The 18,508-nt window shown below is 33.2% G+C and overlaps 1 protein-coding gene across 8 annotated transcripts in view; it reads right to left on the reverse strand.

Annotated features, from left to right (window-relative positions):
• Window positions 1-18,508, reverse strand: part of Prkacb (protein kinase cAMP-activated catalytic subunit beta) — a 113,500-nt gene that overhangs the window by 38,167 nt on the left and 56,825 nt on the right. The window contains exons 1-3 of one of the 8 annotated variants that reach the window (XM_005007917.4): window positions 12,367-12,513; window positions 3,003-3,026; window positions 1,406-1,429 (exon numbers count right to left, since the gene is read on the reverse strand). The exons of 2 other annotated variants lie outside the window; for them this stretch is intronic. In XM_005007917.4, coding sequence (XP_005007974.1) covers window positions 1,406-1,429; window positions 3,003-3,026; window positions 12,367-12,376 — 58 coding nt within the window. In that variant the 5' untranslated portion in view covers window positions 12,377-12,513. Of the gene's footprint in view, window positions 1-1,405; window positions 1,430-3,002; window positions 3,027-11,775; window positions 12,106-12,366; window positions 12,520-18,508 lie in introns of those variants that run through there. 5 more of the 8 variants (XM_005007918.4, XM_013142950.3, XM_005007919.4 and 2 more) reach the window with 5 other exon arrangements.

An 18,508-nucleotide genomic window follows, 5' to 3' on the forward strand; every position in this document is an offset into this window, starting at 1 on the left:
CCATGTGAAAAATGCTAATAAAATATGCATCTTATAAAATATTACACAATGCCCTGGGTTACAAATAATCCCATAATAGTATATTATTCATAACTACATTAATTTGTTTTGAATTCTAGTTTTAGACATTGGTATATTTAACTTCTATGTTTTCTTCCATTTCAAAAATTTCTAGCCACTGACATGAGACATTAGCAGTTGATTAATAAAATAAGAGATGGAAGAGACAGCCAATTCAAACACTATACCACAATCAATCAAAAGTTCCTTATAAAACATATACTTTGAAGTTCCCAAATTCCTAGTTTTATTGTGTTCTAATACATAAGTTGTATCCATATTTACCCATTTAATCCACCAAAAAGCATGCAGCAGCTACATGTTTGGAGTTTGGCACATGGTTAGAATATTGACTCTATTATATGTTAGCTTTGTGATCATGGGTCCTAGCCACAGAGCATTTAACAAGTTAATAAAATGCTTTGAGAAAGAGCTTTTCTGCAAATGTATTTTTTCCTGTAGTGGTTCACAAGGGGAATGCTAGGTACTCAAAAAATGAGCAAACATACCAAAATTTAACGGAATACTCATTTACAATTATATTTATTGTCCAAATAAATTTAATTTTCTTTTCAGTCTATATCATTTAAAAAGTCTACCATGATGCAGTGTAGAAGAAAAAAGAATACCAAAGGAATCTAAAATTCACTCAGTTTGTTTGCAGGAACATTCACTCTTCATGAGATAAAAGAATAAAAAACATGACACAGTTTTTTTCCCTGCATTTCCATAATTATATCCAAAACACAATTCTTATCTCTTCCTGTTCCCCATTTTTTTTGTTTATATGCAAGTCTCCAGGCTTTTTTGTAATGTGCTAAATTTTCTCTCTCTCTTAATACTTCTTTTATAATAAAGGCATAAGTCTATTTTAAATTTTATTCAATGCATGCCAGATAAGTAGGAAACTAGAAAATCAAACAAAAACTCTCAGAGGCAAATCCTCAATTAATATTAGCTATAATACTCAAAATCTACAATAGCACACACACATATATATAAATATGTACATATACATGCTTTATTTCTTTTCAAAAACCACCTATTAACTTGGGTAATTTAATTTAAGGTTTGTATATTAATCTGTCTTCTGTTATGGTATAACAACTCTCTTGCTTCACAGTACTATATTTATTATTTCCAAAATACCACACAAGAAACTGCAATACCTTTATGAGTATATAAATCTCAACATAAAATTAAAGTATTTCCTTCATCAAATACATTTTTATTAATTCATTATAATTAATAAGAACATAACGTTTTAGAGAGAACAAAAACTTGCAAACAACCAAGTAAAAACTTACAAAGGTAACATTTGTTTTATTAAAAAGTAGGTGCCTACCAGATATTTCTGAAGAGGAGGAAGCTTGTGTCCAAAAAAATAAATTAAACAATGATTAAATTACACTTATAACATATTAGCAAGAAGTCACCTATACACATTATTCCAGAAACAAAATGTTAAAGCAGAAATGCAATTATTTGATTACATGTGTTTAAATATGACATTTTAAAATTAAATGAGAAAGAAATAAAATTAACAACTACTGTCTATTGTCAAAATTAACATTGTTTATTTTCCTTAAAGCAAAAACTTTCATTCCATATTACAAATAGAGATAATAATAAGCAAATATTGAAATATATACCCTATAACTGTTGTAAAACCATCTCTGGACTTTTACCATAGGAAAGACATTGAATTTTAAGACTTTGAGTTTATCCTTTAGAAAGACATTTTTGTCTTTCAGCATTCTACTTCCTTAGTGGTGGTGTAACACCAACAATGTTGCAACAATTATTGAGCATCCTTTCAAAGTATTGGGTACTGATGGAGACTGTGAATACTGTAAAGAATAAATATAATTCTACTGTTAAAGAGAAGAGATGCTAATGGGAAGACATTATAAAAAAATGTGACAAGGACTAAAGTGAAGGCAATTCGCAGGTGCTATGAGGGTTTGCAAGAGGAAATTCTTGGGTAATAACAGTTAGACACGATACAAGACACAGCAGTTGTACTTAATCTTGAAGAACAGAGTTCCCTGGGAGGGTGAAGTTGGGAAAGAAGACAACCCAGGGTGAGATGACCTCATGGCAGAGGCATGGAGGAGGAGCACAGACTGGGAAAGGGACTGACTGGTTGCAGTTATGGGGTATGGTGCTGGGAGGTAAAATGCAGAGGGCAAGCAAGCGCCCAGTGGTAGGTACCTGTGTTCCATGGTGATGCTTTGCATTGTGTGGGAGTGAAGAGGAGTGAGCTGTGTTACTTCACATGTCCTAGACTATTTATTTTGGTATACAGAAGACAAGATCACTTGTTAAGGGAGAGGAGAGCCACACGGAGTAATGAAGGAATGATGGGTTAGAGGCCTGAATAATTCAACCCTGACTGTAAGGTAAGGGGTAAGGAAAGGGCTACTCTCCTAAACTTGTCTCTTAGGTAAAGAGCAAGTACTAAATAGTGTAAGGTAGACATGTATGTATTTTACAGTGGTATATCTTGTCATAGATGATTAAAAACTTCTTACTAAACATTATAATCTTCACATCCTCTGTTCTCATTTCTCTCTCTTTCCTATAAGGGTTATTTAGTGTATGTCAGGAAGCACCAAAGCAGGATAGAAACTGAGGTAAAAATCTAAATACCAAGTTTTATTAACAAATAATAGAAAAGGAAACTCTCCTCCAAAATGTCTGAAAAGTATAAATCCAATGGGATGTACTGATCTGTCTTCCTCCATCCCACCTTTTGAGTTCTGTATTTGGTATTCCTGAGAACACCTGGTCCTTTTCTCCATGTACACAATGTACCATGAATCTTCTCAGTAAATAGAACTGATGGAGAAACTAAATATAAAATATTCAGCCACAAAATACCTCATAAAAATGCAATTCATATCAAAGTAAGGATTATTCTGTAAAAAGTGTTTTCCTACCAGATGCATCTGATGATTTGCGTGCTTGATCAAAAAGAATAGATTAAACAGATTAAACAACATACAAAAATACCCACAAAATCTATTTGTCCATATATGTTCATTACTATATTATACACAGAAGTAAAAGTGACCATATATACTAAATTTTTATATAAGGATAACAATACATTTGTTTGATTTTATTTTTGCAACCAACCAAAACCCTACTCTGAAAATAGGCTAACAAATCATCTTATTCTATCATTTAGTCTGAAGACAATTGCATTTACTTTGCTGAAGGGGGATACTTTGTTTCACCATAGCCAAACATGTGCACTCAAAGCAAATTCAGTGTGACCTTAAAAGCAATTTTAACACTGCAACTATATTAAGTGGAGTTTGTTGTAAGAGTCAGGCCTACTTTTGATTTTTGTATAAAGACTAATAAAGCCACTCATGAATAAGTGTTTAGCAATTTAACAAGCAATAAAAGCTTAATTTCCTACTCTAATATCTATTTTATTCTTCTCTCCTCTATGCTTTATTAGGGGATTCTTTATCAAGCCTTGGTTACAAGTGAACAGTATAATTGATTCATTAAACTGAAAAAATCTTCTATTATAGTTTTTATTTAGATAAACATAAAAGAACCTTACGGCACATATTTAAATACAAAGCCTAAGAAAATACATCAACTTATTTGACTACTATAGACAGATGGCTACACTGTCACCCACAGCATATTCATTCATAACCTATCACATGTATGTTCTTTCTCTCCCAACTTGTTCTCTGCCTGGGGATGTTGTGGATTTCCTAGGCCATTCAAGCCTAGGAGATACTTTTATTATACTTTGAATAAAAATATCTCCTATAAGATTTTCTAATGAAAACTTAAACTATGCTTATGGTCATAAAAGTAATGACCCAGGAAATCTTTGAAATGCTCTTTGGAATGTACTTTTATCTTAATTGTTCATTGAGACTTTTCTTGCATGAATAATATATCTACAATAATTATATGCCACCGATTGTCCAGAAAATTCTGAATTCAAATAATCCCTTTTGTTGAATGGTAGTATAGAGGTATCCGCAGAGGATAAAGAGTGTATATGATCAACTTAGTAATACACAGCTCAACAAGTGACCGTATCAACTTACAGAACCACTGCCTCTTTAAGTTCCAAACCCTTAACGAAATGTATTAATGTCAGACGTCAATTTTTGCTAATCAAGTTGGCATGAATACATCTCTTCTTTTTAAAGGTTAAGTAGCTCTCAGAAATTTCTCCCTTAAAGGCTTATTTATTGTTCTTTTACTAGATTTGATTTATAAGTTCTTTGAAGCTTTGGTTAGTATTATAAAAGCTTTTAAAATCACCATTACTGTGCGTTGCTGGCATACAGAACATAGCTGGTTTACTCACTGATCTTAAACAGCAATCCTGCCAGTTTTCAATTGTGAAAATCACACTGATAGATTCCCTTGGGTTTTCTGTGTAGAAAATCATACATTACAGAAGGATAATGACACTTTTGTTCTCACCGTCTTTTTCTTGTTACAACCTGTTCCATGAAGCAAGAAAAAGATGCAGAGAAATAACAGCAGTGGACATCTTCTTATTCCTAACTTTAGAGAACATGTTCCCTCTTATACTTTACTTATAAAACTATACTAAATTCATTAATGAATGAATTTAAAAATATTGTCTCTTACTCAATTCAGTGGAAAATTTTCTAAAACACTGAAATTTTTGTTCTTTTAATACTTCCTAGAAGCTCACAACAAAACTGTCTGGGCCTACTTTTGTCAAGTTTTGAATAAGTCTTAAATATGATCTAGTTTCTTTAAATGATATAGTTCTAATCAGCTCTATTAAAAGTGTTTTCCATGAATCAAGCTTCACTTCTTCTGTTCTTTTATTATATATTTCACTAATCTTTATTAAGTAATAGTTTCTCTCTTCTTCTGATGAACCATGCTGTGTTTTTCCTAACTTGTTTACTTAGGTATTTCCATCATGATCTCTCTTGTCCTAATTTATGCATTTAAAAATTCACCTCTAAATTTGCTTTGGTCATACCTCATACACTTTAATACATAGTTGATGTTTAAATTTATGAGCTAACTCTTAACTGATGAGTTATTTGAATGTTTACCTTAAAATATATGCATTTGTGCTAGTTTTTAAATTATCCTTTTATTATTGATTTAACTTAATTGCCTTATGGAAAGTGACCGAGACCTATATATCAGTTCTTTGTAATCTGTTGAGTATGGTAGTTATGTAATCAATGTTTCAAATATTCTGTGTATTTTTGTGTATTCTCTCCTTGGGTAAAAATTGTCTCTGAATCTGTAATTCGTATCTTATCATTTCTCCCTGAAATGGGTGAATTTTTTAAAAACTATATTTTAGGTACTATTTTTCTATTCTTTTTATATCGTTAATTTAAAATAGTAGTTTGGCCAGACAGGATGGCACACATCTGTAGTCACAGCACTCAGGAGGCTGAGGCAGTAAGATCACCACAAGTTGCAGGCTATTCTGCGATACACAGTGAGTTCAAGGTCAGCCTGGACTACACGGCAAGACCTTGTCTCAAAAAAGAAAAAAAAAAAGTAGTCTGCATGTGACAGCTCTACTATTTGACATTTTTACACGGTTCCACTTCCACTGTGTGTGAATGCAGCTATGTGCAGTCCCTGCCTACTTTGCTTTTGGATTATGAATTTAAATTCCAGTAGGACTTTATCTGAGAGAAGCCTGACAGCTTTGGCTGAGCATATGACCCATGTAGGCTTTTGTTTTCACTTCTGCCTAGCACACGGTCACATGCCAACGGCCTGGAACTGATCCAAGGATGTACTTATTGGTGGTTCCGAGGCCACACACTTATGTGCATTAAAACCTGAAACCTAACTGAGGAAGCTCTCAGGAGCAGCCTGCCACGTGCACACACCTTCCTCTCCTGCTCAGAGGAGCCCAGGGCAAGGAACACCAGCTTCCTCTCGTTCTTTCCATGTTGACAGATGCTTTATTTTTGGCTTTTGCTGAATTTATGGAGCTTTATATAAGAATTCTAAATTGCATGTTTCAGGAACTTGAGTCTCTGTCATGCCATCTAAAACTAAAATTGTAGCCTGGTGTCACGGCACAGGCCTGTAATTCCAGCTACTTGGAGGGCTCAGGCAGGAGGATAAGTTCAAGGCCATCCTACGCAACTTAGTGAGACTGTCTCAAAATAAAGGAAACAGAAATTTTACCAGGGACAGAGTTCTTACCTAGGATTCTCTTTTATTTCATACATAAAAACTTTACATATAAACAAATAAAAACAGCTGAAAATATAGCTTATTGGTGGGGTGCCTGTAGGTTTGCTCCCCAATACTAGGAAACAAAAGCACAAAACCAAAAAACTCCCTTCATAAAACAAAAGCCCTTTAGTCAACAAGGTGTGAAAATCTCTTCAGGGTAGTCAGATTGTGCCAACCCAGACAGTGCTGCTTTTTCTTTCACCACTTCCTTTACTGCACCCTGGGGATTTCTTTTAATTCTTTAATTCAGGAATTCAAAGAGATTTTGCTTGTTATAGCTCACTCAGCGTTTCCCAGGGCTGCGTTTTTTCATTACTTTTTTTTTTTTTTTTTTTTTTTTTAGAAGGGTTTTTAAAAATCATCTAGTCTCTGACTTTGGACTTTTTCTTTATGGGATAAGTCTCATGTTGAGTTGATGAGATCTAGATGTTAATGGTATTATTATCCCTGAAATTAAAAAAAAAATTACCAGGGTATACTTACGTGTTGCTATCTTTACTAATTCTGTCAAACAACAATGAGCTCTTGGACCATGTTTCTCTCAGCTCTCCTTGGGCTGGAAGTGTGGCTTGCAGTGTGGACAGAGCGTGTGCAGTATTCTGGGTTCAAGCCTTGGCATCAAGAAAATTTTTCTCCTGTAGTATTTTTGATTATTGTTTTGTTCAACTTATTATATGTGCTGCATAGTAATGCTACAATGCCATTATTCAATTTGTAGGATGTCCTACTTTCACCTACCATACTTCTAACCTTCATAGTATTAATCTTGTTGCTGTTCTATATTTTCTAGAAGGGCTTATCATGGCAGCTCTTCATTCATTTACTTTCCTAAAATGATCATTCTCCTGTTTACTGCCTATACTACAACTTTATATTCTGCAAATGCCACGTTCATTATCTTACAATCTGTGTTATATTGTTACTCTTTCATTCCTGCCCGATCCTCAGCCACTTCTTTTAATCTTATTTTTTTATTTTCTGTGTTTTATTTTCCAGATTCTATGTTGGCCTGACATTTTAAGGAACTAATCCAGATACTGTAACTTTTCACATTTTAGATCTTCTGCACAAACATTTTCTAAACATAAATTCATTTCCTTCCTCTTCAAAGTATGATTTTATCTTCTAATGGGGAATAACTTCTTTTGTAGTTTCCACGCTGTTTTCTTTTTATTAATGCATGAACAATAAGATGCTTTTCAAACCTTTATCAATGTTCTGAATTAAGGCAGGTAATTTTTCTTTGGGCCCTCTCATTTCCTGTTAGGTGCTGTTACAATCAAATTCTCAGCTCTTAACTTATACAAATTTATATTATTAGTTAAATAATCTAGTGACTTCGGAATAGGAATGCCACCAGAACTCTGAGGTTCTTTGGTGTTAGTACTTCTCATCACATCAGGGCACAGCCCTGTCATTTGCAGAGAAAGAAAAGGCCACTTTTTCCATTTGGAATATCTCTATAAACTCTTGGTGGTTCCAAGAGGGATGTTTAAGAGTGAAAGCAGTTAGCAGTGTTCAGTCTTCTACACTTTCTCCACACTGCTTTTCTCATGCATCATCCCTTTAAAGTTAGCAAGGGTGAGACAATTATTATTTCTTTCCATTGGAGGCCAGCTACTCAGACAAGCTGTCCGTCTTCAGAGACAGACTTCAGAGCCTGTTCAATCATCTGATCCTTTACATTTCTGGGCAAATATCCTTCTGACTAATGCACAATTTCCCCCATTTTGTGTTCTTATAATGCATTTAGTCAAAATCTAGAAAGGGGAATAAATTAAATGCTATGCTCAAGTCTGTAATGTTCCTGGCATTCATAGTAAATTAGTGAGAGTCTTTAGAAATTTGCCTTCACTTACAGGAAGAACAGAGTTCTTGTCTAGGATTCCCTTTTATTTCATACATAAAACCTTTACGTATGTATGAGTTACCATATGATGTTTCCATAAATAGGCACATTGTGTAATGTTCAAATAGGGTAAACAAGTGTACATACTCATTTATTGCTTAGTACTGAGAATATTATTCTTTTTTAAAAAAATTCAATATATTATTAAATATGGTTACACATATGCAGCAAAACACTAGCACTTATTTCTCCCATATAACTATAATTTATTACCTGGTGACTGACCTTTCTTCATCTTTCTCTCCTCACTACCTATCACCTAGGATTTTGATGTAGTAATGCTAGTTATGTCGATAAACACATAAAATCAAAATCTGTCAGAAAACTAGGCTTTTATTTGTACAAGCAACAGAGAAACCTATTCTACACACAGTGAGAATAATAATGCAGGTATCCAGTGAAAATGTCATGTGATCTCAGAGAAAAACTGAGAATTTCAGGCAGTTTCCCAAATCCCAATCGAGTCCTTCGTAGAGCTCAAGTCTATGTTTAGCCTCATGAGATAACTGTATGTTACAACACCTGTATCTTTGCTAAAGCATATTCAAGTAGGTTGCTATTTCTTTTCATCAGAAGCATTTTAAGACATTTCAGCTAATTATTAGATGGGCTCTCTAATATTTTACAAAACATGCTTGCTTAACAAAAACAAAAACTTCATAGAAAGGGTTATTAGTAATAAAGGAAAAATCTAGAATAGGAAAGAAAACTTTTTACATTTGTGACCAATTTTTTAAATACTAGCAAGATAAAAGTCTGATGGATACAATTTAGTTTCTTAATCAGTTATCTTACTTTATGCTACAAAAATGATGCAAGAAGAATAGGCAAATGCCATGATTACTGTATTTTCTGAACTGAAAGACACAACTACTATTTTCTCACTGGTCACCTAAGAGAAATGTTCTGACTTATAAAAAAAAAAATAATATTTAGCCATTCATTTATTCTATAAGTATAAATGGACTCCTTACTTTGTTTTGGATGTTGAGCAACCACAATAAACACAAGTAGACAAGATATTGTCCTTGATTTGAGGAGTTCAAAATTTACAGATTAGAAACTATGATGCAAATATTTAATTTCAATAAAGTAATAATATTATAAGTCTGCCTTGAAAAATCACCTAATTCTACTAGGTCAGTAATGGAAGAATTGAAAATCATAATGATTCTCAGAATTTTCATGACAGAGAATACCTAATAATAATGAAAACATAGCAAGTAATTATATATTGTAAAGCATATAAGAAAGAGGTAAACAAAGCTAGAAAGGTAGGTCACTGATTTTGTATGACATTAAGGAATTTAATTTTCATTTTGAATGCAATAGGAAGTAAATGAAAGTTTTCATATTGGGTAAAGAAATAGGCATCTTTTCAATTAAAAACTGCAGTTTAAAATGCAAATATAAAAGTGATCTGGAGTGCCAGCAAACTGGAAGCTTGTAGAATAGTGAGGGAAGACATCATAACAGGATTTTAAGAGACGTAGATTGCCTGAGTTAAAAGCATTCCCAGTGTCTGTGAGACTGGAGAAAATTGAGTGATTTATGAGTCATTTCTGATGTAGAATCAATAGAACCCAATGACTAAGAGCATATCCAGGGATAAGAAATAAGATTTCTGTTTTTTTTTTTTTTTTTTTTTTAGTTCCATGGGCAGTAAGATCATAATAGAAATCAGAATCAATAAAAGAACAGGTTTGGGGATGGCTAAAGAAAATTTACATTGAATTGATGGTTCAAATAGTGATTGAAGATGTAGGCAGGGATGAAATCACTCCCAAAGAACACAGCAATGAAAGAAGGCCAAAGATAGATTCCCAGAAAATGAAACAAAACCAAACCAAAACCATTTAATTAACATGAATTTTTCAGGAATAGCTTTACAACTAGAAAAAAGTACTCTATACAGAAATAACACATGCAGAATTAACTTGCAATTTCCCACATTTTGATCACTAGTAAGTGAAATGAGCTGAAATTGAACAGTCTTGAAAAAAACCCCAATATTTATTAAAATTCTTGTGGTAGAAAAACGCAGTAAGAAAAGGCCAATATAATTGAGTACATAAAATACTATCTGTAATCCATAGTTTTCTTGAGAGAAACATAAAACAACAGAGAAACAGCAAAAACTCTCTTCAGCTGAAACTAATATGTCATGTGAAAAAACCTCCAGAAAATCATAGTAGTTGCCTAAAGATTCTAGGTTGGAGGCTAAACTTTCAAAGAGAAAAGGTCTCCTTATTCAAAGAAATAAATGTATGATAATCTGGTATGATCAGGTTTTGTATCCATAGAAACTCTTAAGGAATGATAACATGTTGATTTTGTAATATTAGTACAGGTTTAAAACACTAGGTCAGAAAGATCTAGTTAGAGAATAAGAAGACAATAATCTAGTCTGTTCCTAACATTCTGCATGCAGAAATATACCTTTCTCATCTAATGTCACTTTATAAACATGTAACAGTGTTGAAGAGGTTCAAGTCATACTTAACAAGATAAAGAATATTTTCTGGTAATGATAAGATGAACCCTTGTCATGGAAAAAGGATCACTGATTTTGAATTTTATCATTGTACAGCAAATATCCAACTCTCAGATTCAAGAATTCCAATTCTAAATCTTTTAAATATAAATTATAGAACTGTGTTATCTGAAAACCATGTAATGTTTTTCCTAAAAATGGTAACTGCATTAAACTTATGCTTAAAAATAGCCTCTTTTTTAATTAAGGAAGAAAAATGCTAATGAATTATGCTCTACGCAAACATTTCTCACTCTAACAACAGGATATCTATTTTTAGCTGCAGGTTTGGCTTGAAGTGAACAGCGTTTGCCCTGCCATGAGCTGCAGTAGATACTACAGTATATTTTCTCAAAAAGTAGTTCTGGACATGTTTTAAAAAATAAATTTTATCACAATAAAGAGGAAAACAGCTACCACAAACCTAATTATTCTAAATTATTTCCCCCCAAAATTATTTCCCCCTTAAAAATATCAAGAAAGCTTCTAAAACCAAAATGCATGTTTATTTCATCATTAAACCCCACATTGTCAATGAATTATAATGAAAAGAAACCAAGAAAATCAAGAAAATGTTATGATCTTATTTTCAAGATTAGTATTTTTTTCAAATATAGTGAAAAAAAATGCTAAAAAAATTAGTATTAAGATGACAAAACTAATCAAAGGAGAGTTACACTAATTATTTTAAGGTCAGATAATGAAACAACCTCCTATTGTTGTTACCCTTCTTATTAATTTATAACACAATTAGTAGCAACATTATCTAATGAATACAATAAATCAAACCAAAAAGAGAATTTGTACTGCCTGACGATTAGTACTGCCTGTTAGCAGTGGTATTGTTTACAGTGCTTACTGGCTTTTAAAAGCGGTTTTGCCTAATGCAGTTCTAAATACAAAAGCATCAATACAAAATGTAATTTACCATATCCCTGGCTTTAAAACTGCCTTTTAAAAAATATTTACCTCTTATAGTTAAGTATTTTTTAAAAATATACAGCTGGAGAGACTCAGAGAGCATACTCACCACTCATGATGAAAACCAACCTTTCCAAACCATATTGCTCAAAACAACAATCCAAGAGCAAAGGGAGTTATGCTAATCTCTAGAGGTAGCAGAACCGATGGTGTAAACACATATACCGGAACATGCAGCACACAGAAAATAAAAGAGCTTTCTTTTGTTTTCAAAAGAAAATCCCCTAGAAGCAAAGCATAACCACCCAGCACGAGCTATCACTAGCTAACAACAGATTAATGCCAAAGACATATATAACTAGATTTAATTTCTTTCAAGCTAGTTATCCTAGCCTCCTTCATATACCTCTAGAACAACTCAAAATGGCAGGGAGAAAATGTTCAAGCCAGCATGTATAAGATGTTCTCAATTATATCAGCATGAGTCGTTACCACGGCAACATTAGACCAGAATTATCGGTTCACTTGTAACCAAGGAATAGCTTTTCTAAAGCTTTAATCAACCAAAACAAATAAAATACCTTTTTATTTTAGACCCATATGTTTTTAAATTAACACATTCTTTAAATTTAAGCATGGATCTACCCTTTTTACATCTTTCAAAGATATGAAAACATCAGTGTTTTCTTCAAATACTCACACAATCCCATGTTGAATCTGGCAAGGAACAAGCAGCAGAATGATTGCACCTAAACGTCTTTCAATTACACCAGCTCTTACTGCTAGCTGTGGACCTCACTGATATTAAAATGCTGTGTGCTGTTGCTAGTGACTATTGGCGATGAATCTTATTGCCCAGATCGCTGATAGCTTTCATTTTTCATGAGCCAGAACGCTATACTGCAGCACAAATTTTAACCATTTAAACATTCTGTTAAGGAAGATATAATATAAAATGTAATATATGTGTACCTGTATTTATAAAGGAGAATTGTGGAATAATTTATTTATAAAACTGCCATTGAATTCAACATTACAAAGAGTATCAGATTCCACAATGTGATATTTAAAAGAATATAACACACAAAAAAGTTACTGACAATTATTATTGAAATGTAAAATCCCTCACATCAAATAGGATTAAGACCACAGAGTAAATAGCAAGGCAAGCAGACTACCTGGTGTGGTGAGTAGTTTGTTCTAATCCCATACACCCACAATTTGCACCAAAATGGTACAAAAGTTAGGTAAAATTTTAGCAAATTAATTTACCACTTTAGAAGTTGCCAGGTGTGACAGCACTTCTGGTGACAGAGAGTAAATCAGGAATTTCCCAAGAAGCAACTATGAAACTGGACAGAATTTTCAAAAACAAGATTTCATTACGTTGATAAGCAATTGCAAGCAAAAAATTGAAAACCAGTTCCTGAAAAACTGCTAAACTTTGTGTGAGAACACTGGAAGTGGAAGTCTGTGACGTTCTTGCCTTTGGCTATTAGTTTATTTCTTCACAGTGCAGGTAATACAGTGTTTCTACCAGAGGTGAGCTGGTCAGGAAAACAGCATCTTCACTGCCAGAGGAAGCTGACTCGATGTGCACTAAACACCAAGAACTCCACATTGGTAAGAGGGAAGTCTTCAGAGTCCTCTACTAGACTAAGGCTGTGGTCCTGGTAGTAGTTAGCAATGGATTGGAGGTCTACCAAGAATTTTAACAGGCAAAATGGAAATAAGAGTCACATAGAAAGTAGAGAAAATCCCCACATATCTGGCTGACTGGGAGTCTACAACTTGCCTAGAAGGACCCAAGTGGGCCTGTTATGGCTTGTGTCTAGATGAACCCTCAAAGTCTCATGGTCATAGGTGGGGCTTTTCATGGGTCATAGGTGGGTGGATCTAGAATTTGTGATGCTAGGATTAAGGATGCAATGCTGGGATGGATTCATGATACTATGCAGAGATTAAGGGTGCCCCACCCTGAATAGAATATAAGGAAAAGAAAGAGGGTTTATCACTTGCTGCTTGCTCCTTTTGCTGCCTTCCCCTGCTATGAACTGTTTCTCCTTTGCAATATCCCTCTGCCAAAACATCCTGCCTCGGAGCCAGCCAATTAAGGACTGAAAACTATACAAACTGTGAGCCAAAATAACAAACCTTTCCTCCTATATTTTTGGGTGTTGTGTATTTTGTCTCAGCAATGAGAAAAAAGTAACTAAGATAAGCCCAATGGAAAAAAAGACAGTATAGAATGGAAAACTATCTGAACACTAAATGTGCTCCCCAATTCTGCTCAGTTTGGGCAAACTGTTTGGGCATTATATAACGAACTATGGAAACACAAGAAGTTAGGTTAAAAAAACTTAGAATAAGGAAAACAGAACTGTTTTGCTCTTTTCTGATTAATGGTACTGCTCTATTCAATATTCTGTTTTGATAAGTTCTATAAGTATTCTGTATTTCATCTCAATTTGATATACGGGATTGAAAGAACAACTATGATAAAGATAACAAAATATACTGTGATACCTTTTACTATTATCCTGGTAACCTGCTGTAAAGTTCTGTACCAATTTCACTGTACGATCTTAATTGGCTTTATTCTGACTTGTTCTGGTGTATACTTTCAAAATAAAAATTAAAAAATAAATAAATTAAATAAAATAAAAAGACCACAACAAAATCTAAAAATAAAAAAAAGAATAAGGAAAACAAACACACATAAAAAATATAAAGAAATCAGTAGTTACATATTACAAAGCATATAGATTCTACAGATTGAGAGCAAGTTTTTAAAGCAAAAGTCAATAAATTGACACTTCAAAGAAGAAAAAAGTAATCAGAACCCAAGACATTATTGCAAAGAATTCCTTTTTTGTGCAGCCCTGGAGATTAAACCTAGGGAATTTAGACTGAGCTACATCTCTAGTTATTTTTAATTTTTATTTTTATTTTGGGGCAGGATCTCACTAATTGTCCAAAGTGAACCTGAATTCACAATCTTCCTGAATAACTAGATTACAGGCACATACTATCTGGTCTGGATAAGGGGTTAATTTTTGACAAAAACTTGTGTGATCCTTAATGAAGAGAGAAAAGTCAACAGAAAATGTCACTAAATAGGAGTTAGGTAAAAACTTCACAATAGCTATTAGAAATAAGTCAACAAATTAAACAAATTGTACTTAAATAAGTAAAAGAAAATACAATGGAAATGGTACAACAAACAGAGAATTTCAGTACAGGAAGAGATACTTTTCAAAAAATAAAAATTATAGACTTGAAAAGTCAATAATGAAAATTTAAAAATTTACTACAAGGCCAAATAGCAGATTTGAGAAGACAAAAGAAGAAATCTGTGAACCCGAAGACAGATCAATAGAAATCATCCATTATGAAGAACACAAAGAAAAAATAAACAAATAAATGGATACAGCCTTAAAAACTTTTGGAATATCAGGGGTACCAACATATATCAAACAGGAACTGGGCAAGTATAAAGACAAATGGTAATAAAATACATTTGAAGAAATAATGATTGGAAATGTCCCACTCTGAAGGAAAACAACAACCAATAGGACTAACTCTGAATTAATACCAACTAGGGCAGAGATCCACATTTAGACAAACTATATTAAAACTGTTGAAAGACAAAAAGAAAATCCTTAAGAGACAAGAGAAAAATGGCTAACGATTGTGCAGAAGATGATTAAATGATGATTTTTAATTAGAAATAAGAGAGGCAAGAAAACAGTGGAATGACTAACAATATTCAGGAAAACTATCCTTCAAAAACATAGGTAAAAATAAAACATTCCTCAAGGAATAAAGACAAGATATTTGTTGTATAATGTACTTATTGAGGTCCTTCAAGTTGAAAGTAAATGATACTAGATGATAACTCAAGTTAACGAGATAACAGGAAATAGTCAATCTATGGAACAAATATCATAGAAAACACACACACACACACACACACACAGAGTTCTTGAGATCAAATCAAGGGCCTCACTCATGCTAGGTATGGACTTACCAAAATGTATGGATGCTATGTGTTTGAAAACAATAACAGATATGGAAAAGAAACTGAGTTATACTAGATCAAAGGCACTATGTTTTTACAAGAATTAAACTATACTATGTTTTTACAAGAATTAAACTAGTACTATCCTGAAACAGATTTTGATAAAATAAAATACTACATGGTATAACCCATAAAGTAACTAGGAAGAAAAAATACTTTTAAAGTTTATTTTAAACTATCAGAGGAATTCAAATGATATGGTTTCTTTTGGCTTAATAAAAAAGGCAATAAAAAAGACAAAACAAATTACAAAACATATAGGAAATACACAGCAAAATGGAAGAAGATGTAAACCCAACTATGATCAGTGATTACATTAAATACAGTGGAAAAAACACAAAGGCAGAAATTATCAGACTAGATTTAAAAAGCAAGGTACATATATACTATATGCAAGAGTACACTTTAAATTCAAAGATAAAAATAGGCTGAAAGTCAGAGGAAGCAAAAGATGCACCATACAAACATCAATTACAATGCTCTAGTTTATCTATATCAATATCTGACACAATGGATTTTCAGTTTAGAAACACTACCAGAACAAAAAGGACATTTCATAATGATTAAAGGTCCTGGAAAATTTTAACAATTAGACATATATGCACTAAACAGAGGGCCTTCACAGTACTAACAAGAAATTTACATATATCTCAACATTAGTCATGTGTTGCTTAACAATAGTGGTACGTATGAGAAACGTAGTTAAGTGATTTTGTTGTCGGGTAAACACCATGTACTGTAATTACACACACCTAGGTGATATGGCCTACTATACACCTAAGCTATGTGGCATAGCCTATTTCTCCATCCAATTTGCTCTGGCAAGTAATTTTCTTCCACAATCAATTCATGTAGTTTCCAGAATTTTTTCAGCTGCTTTCACGTTGGCATTCACAGACCCACTGCTCACCTTCACATTATATGTAATGAATAATAACTAGTCAGTCCTTCAAACCACCCTGAACAAGAAGTAAATTCAACATCATACTGGTGTCCTGCTCTTTCTTTCAGTATTGAAACTAACTATTGGCTATAATCCTCACAGTGCTAAAAAGGATGGACTTTTATGGTTGATTTTCAATCCAGGTCACTAGAAGTTTCTCTATTAGTAACACAGATCTTTCTCAATTTTTGTCACATCTGTCTCCAAAGAAGTAGATTCTTTACAGCTTGCATTTCTTCGTTCTTGTTCCTCAAGGTCATAGCTACAGTGGAATGGGACATGCCTGATGACTAAGCAATAACCATCACTGACTTTAGACCCACATAAGTGCTTAATGAGTTTTATTTTCATTTACAGCTCAGTCATTTCACATGGCCTCTGTTTTGTTTTGTTTTGTATTTTTGAGTCAGGGTTTTGTTATGTTTTCAGGCTGGGCTTGAACTCACTAGATGGCCAGGCTGTTCTGGAATTCATGGCAGTCCTCCTAAAGTTCTGGGATTACAGGCATGTACCACCACAGACAGCTACATGGCCTCTTAATGACAGCATTAGTAGTAGACTTTGTATACTCGGGGGCCATGATGAACAAAACCACATGAGATTAAGTCAAGCACAGAAACATTGATACAATCAAGAGATGCAATAAACATGAGATGTATGAAAGTTGCTGCTAACATAACCTGGCATAATATTTTACAGTAAACTTTTTAAAAATAGATAAGCAAATGGTATTTTGATCAGGATTGCATTAAATCTGTATAGCAATTTTCAGAGTATGGCCATTTTCACTATGGTGGTTTTTCTTATCCATGAGCAGCAGCTTTATTTCCCCCTTTCTGGTATCCTCTTTGATCTTCTTTTTTCAGAGTACTAGAATCTTCAAGATATTTCCTTTGTTACATTGATTCCTAAGTTTTTTACTTTTTTTTTTGCATGCTATTGGAGGGTGTGGTTACTCTAATTTCTCTCTCAGGAATGCTATTGATTTTTGAGTGCTGACTTTGTATCCAGCTATGTTACTGAATTTGGTTGTTAATTCCTTGAAGCCTTTTGGTGAAATGTTTGGGGTCTTTTATGTGAAGTATCATCTTATGAGCAAATAACAATAATTTAGCTTTTGCCTTTCCTATCCTTATTCCGTTTATTCTCTTTTCTTGTCTAATATCTCTGGCTAATGTTTCCAGACTGATATTGACTAGGAGTGGTGATAGTGGACATCCTTGTCTTGTTTTGGGTTTCAGAGTCAAAACTTTCAAGTTTTGACCATTTAATATGATGTTAACTGTTTGTTTATCATAGATGTCTATAATCAGATTGAGATAAAGATAAAATAAAAAATAGATAAGCAGAAAGAATATACTCTAATGATAAAGAATATAGTGTAGGAAATATTTAAATCATAGTTTATTATCAAGTTTGTACTATAAATTATGTGCACTGTACTTTTACACAACTAGCAACACAATTGGTTTACACCAGTTAAACTAGCATCACCACCAGCATTTGAGTAATGCATTGCACTATGATGGTTACAACATCACTAGGCAAAAGGAATTTATCCACTCCATTATAATCTTATGACACTACCTTCACATAAGTAGACACTGAGACTCAGTGATGACATGATTACAGTCAAAGATTTCAGTACTTTTTGCTAAACAACTGTTGGAAAAGCTAGACAAAAAACCCAGCAAGTACAAACAAACCTTGAATAAATCCATAAAAAGGATGACATTTATGAAATACAGTATCTAATATTAACAGAATACACATTCTCTTAAATTACACATGGAAATTCTTCATATTAATCATGTACTA

Source organism: Cavia porcellus, unplaced genomic scaffold, assembly GCF_034190915.1.
Source record: "Cavia porcellus strain 051 isolate PalLab524CR breed Dunkin Hartley unplaced genomic scaffold, mCavPor4.1 scaffold_1, whole genome shotgun sequence".
In the NCBI taxonomy this organism is placed as follows: Eukaryota; Metazoa; Chordata; class Mammalia; order Rodentia; family Caviidae; genus Cavia; species Cavia porcellus.